The 12,804-nt window shown below is 47.5% G+C and overlaps 1 protein-coding gene across 8 annotated transcripts in view; it reads right to left on the reverse strand.

Moving 5' to 3' along the window:
• Nucleotides 1–306: 306 nt before the first annotated feature.
• Ppp2r5c (protein phosphatase 2 regulatory subunit B'gamma) overlaps nucleotides 307–12,804 on the reverse strand; it is a 131,378-nt gene continuing 118,880 nt past the window's right edge. For 3 of the 8 annotated variants that reach the window (XM_076921161.1, XM_076921164.1, XM_076921167.1), the window contains 2 exons: nucleotides 9,007–9,123; nucleotides 307–2,999 (listed from right to left, as the gene is read on the reverse strand). In XM_076921161.1, the coding sequence (XP_076777276.1) occupies nucleotides 2,868–2,999; nucleotides 9,007–9,123 (249 nt within the window). In that variant the 3' untranslated portion in view covers nucleotides 307–2,867. Of the gene's footprint in view, nucleotides 3,000–5,515; nucleotides 5,584–8,999; nucleotides 9,124–12,804 lie in introns of all 8 variants that reach the window. The other 5 variants (XM_076921162.1, XM_076921165.1, XM_076921163.1 and 2 more) reach the window with 3 other exon arrangements.

Below are 12,804 nucleotides of genomic sequence, written 5' to 3' on the forward strand. Positions count from 1 at the left end.
CTCGCTCTGTAGACCAGATTTGCCTTGAACTCAGAGAGATCTGCCTGCCTCTGCCTCCTGGGTTCTGAGATCAAAAGTGTGCATCTCCACGCCTGGCATCTGCCTTCTCAACCAACAAGGGAGTATGCCGGCTTGCAGGATCAGCTTCTAAGGACAGCTGACACTCATTAGGGGGACACAGGGCAGACACCTGCTTCCCACCTCAAGACAGTGTCCCTGGAGTGGCTGGTCCCTGAACTGACAGTAACTGTGTGTGGGAACCAGACTGCCCAATGCCACGGCTAAATTTAGTTCCATGATGAGCGATACAATTCACATGTTCTTTATTTAGTCCATATAATACACCGTTTTAAAGAGACCTTTAAAATTAGATAAAAGAGCGTATTAAATGGCAAGTGCATGAAGTCTTTCTTCATAAACAATGTCAAAACAAAAAAAGTCTTGAATTACAAAATGTTAAAAAATATGTTGGTACTTAACATTTCACTAAAGCATAAAGTTACAGATATTCTCTAAAGAAAAATAACTGTGCCACTTAACCTATTTTTGCTGTTTCTATGAACTTTTTTTTTTATTCTGTACATAGGACATTTTGTACAAAATACGAAGTCTACATTTGTATTACTTATTACCATAAAACAAAGATACAATGTATGTACAATGCTCAAAGGAAGCCATACAGAGCCACACTGGAAAGACACTTGAACTGTGACATCTCTGGCACACAGACACACTGTGGAAAGACTGGAGGTGCCAAACTAGAGCCATGGGAAGAAACACACTCACCCGTTTATTCTCCACGTGATACTTTTTTTTTTTTTTTTTGAAACCAGTTTGGTACAGAATCAACAGTGTGTCTTAACAATATACAAGTTGAACAATTAGCACAGGAAATCCGAGTACTAACTAGGGGAACCTTAATAGGCCAAAAAAATTAAGTAATACTCTTGTCAAAGAAAATTAGTTTCTCTCAAAACATTTTTTTCTTTTCTTTATTGGCGAATGTTTGTCTTCAATAAAGAGCAGAAATAAAACCTAGACCAGAAGCTGTTCTGCCGAGCTGAGCTCTGCACAATCACCCGCACACTGATAGCTTGCTTTTCACGCAGGGCAAAGGAGCCTCTTGGGACCTCTCACCACATACATGGAATGCCCCACGTCAGGGATATCTGAGACTCTACCAGCTAAAGACGAGAGTTCAAACAGTGGGGTATCAAAACACAGAGACGCTGCTTTATACAATAAAAGCACCCTTTTTCCCTCAAAAGGAGAAGGCATCTCAACTTTTTTTTTTTAATTATAGATTTCATAATGGTAAAGTGGATAGATACTTGTCAAGTTTCTCAGGAAGTGTTCTCACCCAAGCGGCCAACCTGTCCATCCTCAGCTGGGGCCGCCCTCTGGTTAGCCATGCTTGTGGCTCTCCCTCCCTGCACATGCCCTTCTTCCTGGCCATGTGGCATGAGCATCAGCAGCCGTCTAAGGGGACCCAGAAGCAGGCTCCGTGGCCGCACGAGAGCAATGTCTGATTTCACAACTTTTCATGGATACCCGAGAGCACGATTAAAAATCAGGTTTTAAAAGAAGCCACATTTTTACCATATCTTATGCATCAAGACATGTAACACTAAGTTATATATATGCTGGAGACAAAAGAAACTAGCCACTGTTCAGAATAGCAGTACACATCTCAAGCAGGATAAATAAGTCAAAATACTGGCCACCCTGAGAGAAAACAAGGACTAGACAAAGCACTAAGTTTAAGGATTTTTCTCCTCGTGCTATTCCATCTAAAACAGAAGCTTAATCCATGCAAGAATTCTGTGAAGCCTGTAGCAGCATATGAAGACCAGTGGAAATGCAGACACTGCACTATTCCTTGGGAGCTTGGTAGCATGTGCTTTTTCCAACAGAAAGGCTCACTGAGGGCGCCCACACAGCTCGGCCTGCAGTACGGCCACAGGCAGGCTGCAGTGTGCATTAGGCCAAGTGGCTTAATTTACTGTAACTTTCTACAAACGTGGAATTCTTAGATCCTGTCATCTTTATCAACCCAAGAGCCTTGTTGAAGGATCATGTGTAAGTAGGTGAAAAACTGATTCTGCAAATAAAAATATGAACACATAATTTCAACATTGCGGTTCTACTCAAGGTGGACTGAGGAAACATGGTTCAGAGCTCTCTTCCTTGTGCTTAGGTGGAACCCTGGCCTCTACCACAGACTATAAAATATGGCTTTCGGTAGACATTAAGGGAAGAGGGACATGGTGAGCGTGCCATTAATCAAAGGAAAATAAGACCTTGCACGGTCCCAGCGCTGAGGACGGCTGGCCTCTTTCCTGGCAGACAGCTAGAATGTGAAAGCAAAGAGCCATCTCTGTGAGACCTACCCAACAACCACGAGCTGCTGGCACAGCAAGCGTGGGAACAACATCAAGGGTTGTAAAGTCTTAAAAAGGAGGAGATACCTTTTACCATGTGCCTTTGATTTGAAACATCATCAGTATTACCACAGAAGACCTATTTCAGAGGAACACGGGGGCCACTGCCCACAAGATGACAGCCGGGGTGCTTTCCTACAGCTGACTTTGGATCTCACTCAGGGCTGTGCTGGGGTGGTGACAACATGGTGATGACGCTGTCACCAACTCCCCCAGCCCCCTGCTTGGCCAGGAGGGCCAGAGAAGCCACCATTGTTTGAACTCCTAATCTCGAGCTGAGGCAGACGTGCATTATTGCCTACAGAACGGGGTCGGAGGAAGCTTTGACTTTTGAGTGTAACTGACTGGTATGGCACAAACAGTATGTCTTTTCTACAGCATCCAGAAGAGAACTGACAGGCCCAGCTCGGCGTGCTGCTCCAGATGCTAGCGCCCGTCCTGGGAGAGCAGCTCACTGGCTCTGCAGTGAGCTTCCAAGGCTTTCTCGGTGTGGGGGTCCTGAGGCAGCTCAGACTTGCGGCGCACAAGGGGACGGTCCTTCTTCAGATCCTTCTGTGCCTGGAATCAGAAATGCAATGCAGTTGGCTATGCACCACGCTAACTGAGGAGGGAGTTCACTTCTGGGTTAGAAATCAGACGAAACTCTAAGGCAAACAAGGATCACAGATGTGCTACAGCCTCAGCCGGCCACAAGGATGGAACCCATTTCTTATTCATTCACCCAAAATACCCTAAGCACTGTGTAATGACGAGGGTGCAGCTTGGTGTGCAGGGGGAGCTTTGGGCTTCTACAACGTTAGTGTTTGCAGAATTCTCGAGGTGTTGCAACTTCTCTCCTCTCTCAAAAACATCGCCAATATCACTTCATGACCCCGTGTCTGTTACACATTTCAGAAAGGAGATAGTTTTTTTTTTTTTTTAAAAAGGGAAAACAATGAATGAGAAACAAACTAGATTTAAAATCATTAAGAGAGCTAAAATGTCTACAAAAAAAATTCTAAAAGTTTTTTGTAATATAAGGTGTTAAATGTGTCACACAGCTGGAAAAAAATTGTACCCAGAAAAGTCATTTCACATGGGAGTTTCTTTTCTTTTTCTCTTTTCTTCTCTCTCTCTCTCTCTCTCTCTCTCTCTCTCTCTCTCTCTCTCTCTCTCTCTTTTTTTTTTTTTTTGAGACAGGGTTTCTCTGTATAGCCCTGGATATCCTGGAACTCACTCTGTAGACTAGGCTGGCCTTGAACTCAGAAATCCACCTGCCTCTGCCTCCCAAGTGCTGGGACTAAAGGCATGTGCCACCACTGACACGTGGGAGTTTCTAATATCGAGTCTAAGAAATAAAACATTCCTTTTCTTTTCCACTCTCTTTCTCAAGTTTAGGAACCCCACTTTAGCAGAATTTAGACTGTGTGCCCGAATGTGCACATATGTACATGTTTTGAGACAGGATCTCATTATGTAGCCCAGGTTGGCTTTAAATGTACTATGAAGTCCAGGCTGGCCTTGACCTCATGGCAAGCCTCACTGACCTTGACCTTCCGCTTTAGCCTCCCAGGTGCTGGGGTCAAGGGCAGCCTGGGGATATAACTAACTGCATCTGTAAAGAATGGGCCACTCAGCTCCCAGGCAGGCTGCCGTGCAAGCACCAGCACTTGCAAACAACAAAACTCCACCTCAGCTGTACAAAGGCAACAAGCTGAGAGACGTCCATGGGTGGCCAGCGGTGCTTTCAGAGCCATGCTGCTTGGCCCTAACTGTTTTCCTTTCCACTCAGCATCTCTGATCAAAAGAGAGTAAACCTTTGTGGTGTAACCTAGGAAACCCCCCACAGTTTGAAGCCCATCATGTGACAACAGAAAAAAACATGTGTGGACGGCTGCTCCGTGTGCAGATGTCTGGTTACATGTGGTGATAAGACGCACTTTTCTGCTCTGGTGGAAACACAAGCACCTGCTGAGCCAGCCACACGGAAGCCTGCGTTTCAGGGTTCCATGTTTCCTAGGAAGGTTGCCTGTGGAACTGCCTGTAATTATGAACAGCAGCAGTGGGCTCAGTGTCAGACACCACGACTGTGGCTAGAGCTGTCCCTGGAACCTGGACAGTTACCACGGGGAGGGCAAGCTTTTCCATCTCCTGCCTAGAAACCAGTGGGAGATGGCAAATCTCACCAGTCCCCAGACAGGCTGTTACCACTCACCACCCTTGTAAGAGTGCATTTACTGACTTGAAAAGCCCAAGCTGGTTTCACATTCATGATTCCCCTGCCTCAGCTTCCCAAGTGCTGAGATTTGGGGTGTGCACAACCGAAGCTGGCACCCTAAGAGTGCTTTCTCTTTAACCCGTTAGAAACTCAGGTAAAAGTCTACCCTGAATTTTATGTTCATCCTGATGCAAACCAACATTTTAAAATACACGGAATATGTAATATTTCTCTGACATAGCCATGTCAGAAAGAAGAGACCCCTTAACCGAGAGACTATAGGCAAGGCCTTGGAGCTGGAACCAGTGAAGGCAAACTGGGGAACCTGAACTGATGGGAGACTGGACACACATGAGGGGAGGGGTGGCCTCTCTGCTCAGCCCTGCAGACAAATGCAGGAGGCGGAGAGAAGACAAACCACAAGAGGAACAATGAAGGAAACAGGAGGCAGGAAAGAGTGAGACATCATGCAGATGGTGGCCTAGGGTGAGTAAGACCGGGGGACAGGCTGTGCCGGCAGCACGTGGGCAGGGGCGGGTGGACAAGGGAGCAGGGGAGTGTTGGCTGAGACGGCGCTATGTGAGACACAGCAGCCTGGGCACACTGGTGCAAATGGCCAGCGCTAGAGGTCCTGCAGGGGACACAGAGGACATGGGCTGGGACACAGTGGCACGCGCCTCCTTCACTTGGAAAGACGTTGAGTTCAAAGTTTAGAACTTCATTTGAGGTTGAACTGATCAATGTTCCCTTAGCCTTGCCCGTCCCAAGCGGTGATGTCATGGAGAGACGGGAAAATACTTCATGTTTGCCATGGGACGCATCCCACTCTGGTAGACAGAAAGCCTTAAGCATACCCTATGCATGTCCCAAGGAGTACCTGCACTGCCCACTCGGCCTCTACACCTTCCTGACTTGCGTGGTTGACATTGATTTTCTCCCGACCAACTGTTAAAAATGAAAATTGTAAACATTTTAAACGTCTCTGATATCAATGGTGTTCACATGAAACTTACACACTTTTGGGGGGGGGGGTATTCTGTAGAGGGTTATACAAACTCCACAAAATAAATCCAAACAGTGGTTCTAACAGGCAAATACATCACCAAATTTTTCCACCCCCCACCTCTGCCTCATCAACCCCTTTAGTCTCTTGTCTCCAGTTTCCAGCGGGACCTCCCAACCTGTCCTGACCCAACAGTCAAGTCCGTTTAAAGAAATGTGGAATGTCTTTGGAGAAATGGTGAAAAATAAAACTGAGGGCCAAAGAAAGTGCTCACACCGCTGCCCAGACCTTAGTTTTTAGCTATATCGTTATTTGCTGTGTGAGCTGGGGCCCTGGTACACAGCCTGAGCTAGCCTTACATGAGCACAATCCCGCCTCAACACGCCACGTGCCAGGACTAGAGGCCTGGGCCACCACGGCTGGTACTCGGTACGCTCTGCAGGCAATACCTGAGAATTTCAGGAGTCTAATTCCAAATTATACCTTGGAAACACCTTCATCTAGACAGCAGGACTCAACTGTGCACTGGCTCAGTGGCTTAACCACAGACACTTGACGCTCAACAGTGTTGTCTTTTTCAGATGTTTGAACTATTCTAGAGCCTCTGTGTTTCCACAGCAACTGATTTTAGCTTCTTACTCTTTTTCAAAGACAGGCTCTTTACTAGGTAGCCCAGCCAGCTTCAAACTTACAGTCTCCTGCTCTGTCTCTACTCCATAGAGTTTCAGAATCAGTTGGTTTTTGAGCCTGGGTTGACCTCTGAATTTGTTATGTAGCCAGGCATGACCTTGCCATCTTGGCTTTCTTGCCTTCACCTATAACCAGTGCTGAGGTTACAGGAGTGCACCGCCATGCAGGGTTTATGTTGGGCTGGGATTGTCAGGGCTTTCTGCATACAGGCAAGCACTCTACCAACTGAGCTGTATCTCAGGCTTGCCATTTTTTTTTTTTTTTTTTTTTTTTTTTTTTTGCCCAGCACCAGGAAATGTTTAATCTTAAAAAAACAAACAAGAACCAGCTTTCACATCTGCTGTGGCATCACCAACAGGAAGGACAGTGTACGATTGAAACTGTCCTAATTCTTCCCGATTTTAGCATTCTCAGAAAGATCCCATCCTTGGTAATGGCTTGCCATATTCTTAAGGGGATAAAGCCTGTTTGATTCTAATGGATAAGTTACTCTGGGAGAACTGACTTCCCCGTGCGTGGCGTCTCGTGCTTCAGGAGCCCGAGCCAGAGTTTTCAAGGTGGACGGCTAACATTTGTTTTAACAATGTCAATTACAGAAACTTCAACTAGCTGACAGAGAGCAGATGTATCATGGGAGCCTCTCAGGGCAACTCTGCCAAGGCTGCTCAGAAAGGGACCGGTCACCCATGATGGCTGAAGGACAGCTGGGAGGTTCTATGGCTCCAGAGCCCTCCAACACCAGGGCCCACTTTTTGAGGCATTTAAAAGGTGTACAGTGATTTTGCTTTGTGTTCTTGTTCCAACTGCTGACCTTGTAAAGCACAGGGCACAAGTTATAGTGAATCATGACCTAGGCTGAAGGATGTACCAAAGGAAAAATTCCTTTGACCCTTCAAATACTCAATGTGTGGGAAATAGCTCACAAGTCTTCAACTTCTAAATTTTATATGGTCCAAGTATCTTAAAATTGAGGAAAAAGTCACAAATTTCCAGGTGGGATTCCCCACTGTCCAGGAATGTGGGGGTCTTAGACAAGTCACTCAGCTGGGCTGCCATTGGCAAACTTGGGGCTGTAAGGTCTAAGTAGAAATAAAAAAAAGGTGACCTTAATTCCTGTCACAAAGAGATCATGGAGGAAAGCTGCCTTGTTAGAACACAGGAAACACGTGAGTTTTCTTTCTTTTCTATCCTTCCCTTCTACTGGCCTTCTCTGTTTTTCTTCCTTTTTTTGTTTGTTTATTTGTTTTCAGGAGGGTCTCACTGTGTGGCCCAGAATGGCCTTCAACTCATGATTCCCCTGCCTTGGCGTCTGGAGCTCTGGGATCACAGGCCTGAGTAACCATGACCAGACGAGCTCTTGATGAACTCTACTCATTCATTGCTAAGAAAAATCACTATGAGCAAAGCGTGGAGTTCAACTAATTGCTGATGGTCAGTAGGTCAGTAGGTCAGTAGGTCAGTAGGTCAGCAGGTGGCCACTGAGCCTTCTCCATTGCATTTCTAGTGTGCTCTTTTATCCATTTAAACAAAGTTCAATTTAAACCAAGGGGCTGAGGATGGACATAGGGAGTTTAGGGGCCAGGTCCTCCCTCACCACTCTGACAGGAAGCCTAGGACTCCAGATCAGACAACCATGTTGCAATGGGGAAAAGAAACAGCCATGAGCATCTGTTTCTGTTATTTACACATGAGACATGGCCTCCCAGGGCACTGTTAGCAACTCTGAAGCGACGCTGCTGCGGTCTCTCTCACGTGAGGCCTTGGAGCGCTTCTGTGTGCTATACTGGGACCACAGTCCAGTTCAGAAGGCTCCACTTCTGGTTCTGCAGACATGCATGGTTGGGGCTGGGGAGGCTCAGCTGGCTAGAGTGCCCACTCTTGGTAATGCCATGTCCCGTTTGAGTCAGGTGAGGGGTTACCTGAATTAGAGAATCCTTCTGTGTATTTAACTGAGCTCCATGGGATGCCATAGGCAGCAAGGAGCAATGAGGGGTCCCCTTCCACATTCTAGAACTTGAGCATTAATGTCTAGGGACTCTGACATTGGTCAAAGGGGGCTTAAAGTTTCAAGTCAGAATGACCATTGCATCCAGGTCCATTCAGGGCATTGATCACACATCCTGGGCACAGGGAGCATGCCCAGAGGAACAGACTTCTAGGACCCACAGAGGAGCTCAGTGGATCACCCTCTTTAAACCTTTCTGTATATGTTCTCAATTTGGTAGAAAGAGATCTCTGGATTAAAAATGCTCTAAACTACTGCACAGAGTGTAGTGCCGCTGGAATTGTTGCTGGCACAGCCCTAACCTGCTGTTGAGCCCCTGGACCCTGGAGGGAAGCTAAGCTTCCCACCCTGGGTATCCTGGGAGGTGTGGGGTGTAGCACCTGCTATGAAGAACTAAGAGGAAGTGTCTGTGGACCAGAGCAGGAGTGAGAGGCTGCAAGGGGAAGGTGGATGGCAAGATGTTATTGCAAAGCTTTGCTTTTGCTCAAGCTAACATACAACAGTTAGGAGTTGGGATTTTGGTGGCTAAGATAAGTAAAGCAACACACTTAATTGCTAAGAACCTTCCTAGCAGTCTGATCACTCAGATCTATAGCTTAGCAGAACGTGACGGACCCGTCAAGCACATCTGTAGCAGGAATAGCCCTGCTGTGCTCAGTGCACTTTTTACCTGACGAGTCTCGTCGCTCACTGTCTTTTTCAGCATCTGCACATCTTCAAACTGAGGCCCATCTGTCTCCATTGCAACCGGAATGCTCACAGCGCTGGCTTGACTATACACTGCATACTGCAATGCAAAGTATGGAGTCACTGTCTGTTAGGTGATGGGTCTGCACTCAGGTCCTCATCCTGCATGGGCTGCTGGCCCACTGCCCTTCCCTGAGTCCCTCTTCTACAAGCCATGTAGCGGAAGACACACTTGCCTACTTGCCCACTGATGAAGCCTGTGGGCTGCTGCCTGTAAGATACTAGGAAGGGGTTCACCCTCCTGTAGTCTGGGCTATGTGAGTGACCCTCTGCTGACCCCAAGACCACTTCTACATCTTCCTGAGTTCACGTAAAGACAGCCAGCCTATAGCCCTTTCTATCTCTGGGCCAAAACACTGAGGAAGGCGGGGGGTGGGGTGGGTGTGGGGGGACTGTCCATAGCAGAAGCAGAGACTCTCCCTCACATCCTCCCTGGGGCAGCAGATCCCAAATCCTTTCCTTCATTCCATGTCCCTAGTATTTTCCTAAGACCTTAAACCTTTCAACACAGCCCAACATCCTGGACTATTGCTACAACTCCTCTAAACTGGCCCTGGTGTCAGGCCTTCTGTGTCTTGGGCCCCTGTGCTCAGCTTCCTCACCTATCCAATGTGGTCTCAACTTTCTATGCTCTGGGTACATCACGCAGGGTGTAATGACAGGCAGCCTCCCTCCTGCATGTACCACTGACTTCAGGCTTCGTGAACAGAGGGATATAGCCGCAGCTTGTAAGCTGCTGGCAGCTGCCTTCTCTATGTGGTGATGTCAGGGAGGGACTGAGTCGGTGTCTGCTACAGGCTGGGGGTCGTGCTCGGTTCTTCCCTTGTAAAATCAGTGCTGCCAGGAAGCCCCAAGCCTGAAGGGGAAGCTGGGCCTTGTGTTCAGACTTATTTCTGCCCTTGGCTTCCACGTCTTCTGCCCAGCAGTTCTGCTCAGTCCAGTCTGGTTCCTGTTCTTAGTTCTCTAACAAGCTGCCTCCTGGTCACCAACCCTATGTTCTGTTTGCTTTACTCTCCAGGCTGGGTACTTGCTGTAACCTGGCACTCGGTGTCTTCCTACAACCAGTGGCTTCCTTGCCCTTTGCCCCTGCTCAGCTTACCAGCCTTTTTCCAACACACTCTAACAGTGAGCTCCCCCATGGCTGGGCCCTTTCAGCACACCATGGTTATGGTTGATATAACCGAAAAGTTTTCGAAACTCTAAGTCTGCCCGGGTCATTTTGTGCCTTATATACATTTGGAGGGATAAAGGCAGATAGCTTCTGCCCTCTCTAGTGTTATTGCAGCTCACGCAGGGACAGCCCTGGGTTTCTCTGGTGTTTTCTGACTCGCCTGGGTCTTGGGCCTTGACTCAAAGGCAGACTGAGTGACAACTGTCGAATCAGGACTCCCTGCGTACACTCACTGGTCCTCGCCTCATCTCGCTGTCATCTCTTTCTGACCCTCCCTACAGACATGAGCCACACTCTCCTCCGAAACCCACAGCAACCCTCAATTGCGTGCTATAGTTTGGCACTGACCCCCTTATGCACACTATGCTTCTAGATGCCAGGCTGTGTTTGGCTCTCAAACTGGAAATTTCCAGTTTGCTTCAGGACACACAGCACCTTGTCATCCAGGTGCTCAAGGTCACGTGGGAAGGAACTGAGAAGAACATAGGTCTGCTGTGAGACGGCACTGGGGCTAATATCTTAACATGGCGGGATAAACCCAGTGCTTTCCACACAGCCGTACAAGAGTGGAAAGGACTCTATGTCCATGGGCTGTGCTGGCTCATGGCAGATGAAGTCCACTCCCAGTTGGCATGGGCCTTCAACAGGCAGCAGCTCACAGGAGGATGAGAGTGTACAGGCCTCTACATAAGGTTGGACCTGGGCTTCATCCCCACAGCAGCCCAGGTGCACCTGTACCTCAGAGAATTGCTTTTCACTCACATAATACCCCAGGGGGACGGCAGGGTGTGTGTGTGTGAGAGAGAGAGAGAGAGGGATGAATAGATAGATAGAACCTGTGCACACATGCATGCACACAGTAAGATGCCCAAGAGTCCTAGAGTCGATTTGGTGGGTTAGGAGAAACAGTTTCATGTTGGATATGACCAGTATTTTAAAATTCCATGTAAATCACGTGGCATGAAAACCCAGGAGAGTGGCTATAGCTGCCAAAACATGTCTTCTACCAACTTCCTGATCCCTCCTCCACTCGCCTGGCTGGGGCACTTAACATCTCTGAGTAGACGAGACTCTTGCTTGATGAGATTTGCTCTGGGAAGACTCCTCCTCAGAAGCTAGTGAGCACAGTGAATCACTGGTAACTTTCCTTTGGATAGTGATGTGCACGTGCTCTCTCACCAAGGCTGACATGATATGGAGACCCCTTAAGACCTCAGCTAACTACCACCAAACAGAGTCGTGTAATGCCAAGTACTAGGTAGGAATTAGGGAAGGCTTTTTCTCTCAAGAGAATGAGTTCTATCTAAGGCATCCTGCCAGCTCTGAATTCTTATTCAACACATGAAGTATTTTCCATTTTAGAGACAGTGTGTCATGGCGCTGGGGCATGTGGATGAAACTCTTGACTATCACAGATGGTTCACACAGTGATGGGAGTGAGGACAGTGGGAAGGGAGGTCACCAAAGCTCCAGTGCCAAACCCACCACAGGTAGGATATCACCAGACAGTTTAAAAGAGCCACCAAAAGGGATAAACCAGGAAGCTTTGTTGCAAGGCAGTGGCAACCCCAGGTTCCACGTGTCGACACAACAACCCGCTGTTATTTTTAAGTAGGAGCTCTGTGCAGTTTTCAACAGAGTATTTCCATATTCTAGGCAAAGCATGTCTTCCAAGGCTCTCCACCGGTTAGTTTAAACATACAAAAAAACTTCCAAACAAACCAAGACCACCAGTGCAATGCCAGCAAGGCTGAGACACCTAACTCTGCCCACACACGCTTTTGCCGAAGTTTTAAAACAACTACTGGTGATTCCACTCATTTTCAACATCGGCCCTGTCCATACGCGCAGGTCCCTGTAATTAAGCTACAGGCCTTAGAAGAACTTCTCTATAGCATGGAAAGTGCCGTCAGGGAAACGTGAGCTACTTGTTTTAGGTGGAACCGCAGGTCCGCAACAGACTGTCATTAAGTCTCCTTTCATCAAAGGGATGCAGGCCAGAATGCTGTTTCATAGGAAAATACACACTGATATCTTCATGTATCGTTTTTATTAAATGACAAAGATTAAAAAAACCCACATCCAACTTACATAATAATTTATACATACTTCTCACCAAAAAGAAATACACTGTTTAGTAAGATCTTTTCTTCCCTGGAGAGCTGAGAGAAGCCTGAGAGATCTTAGTGTGGAAAAGGTCGGACATTTCATCAAGTGGCTGTTATAATCAGACACACATACAACAGGAGAAAAGGAACACCCAATAACATTGATCATTCAGACCAGCAGAGGCAACACCCCAGTAACTCTGATTATTCAGACCAGCAGAGGCAACACCCCAGTAACTCTGATTATTCAGACCAGCGGAGGCAACACCCCAATAACTGATCATTCAGACCAGCGGAGGCAACACCCCAGCACAATGGCTGCAAAGCTGTCCCAGGCTCTGCCAGCCTAAAAGCTAACACTGGACGGAGGCTGCTGACTCACCAGCAGCTCTGACAGATATGACCATCTGCCTGGCTTCGCCTGCTCAGGCACACTGCATCA

This window comes from Arvicanthis niloticus, chromosome 23 (assembly GCF_011762505.2).
Source record: "Arvicanthis niloticus isolate mArvNil1 chromosome 23, mArvNil1.pat.X, whole genome shotgun sequence".
Taxonomy (NCBI): Eukaryota; Metazoa; Chordata; class Mammalia; order Rodentia; family Muridae; genus Arvicanthis; species Arvicanthis niloticus.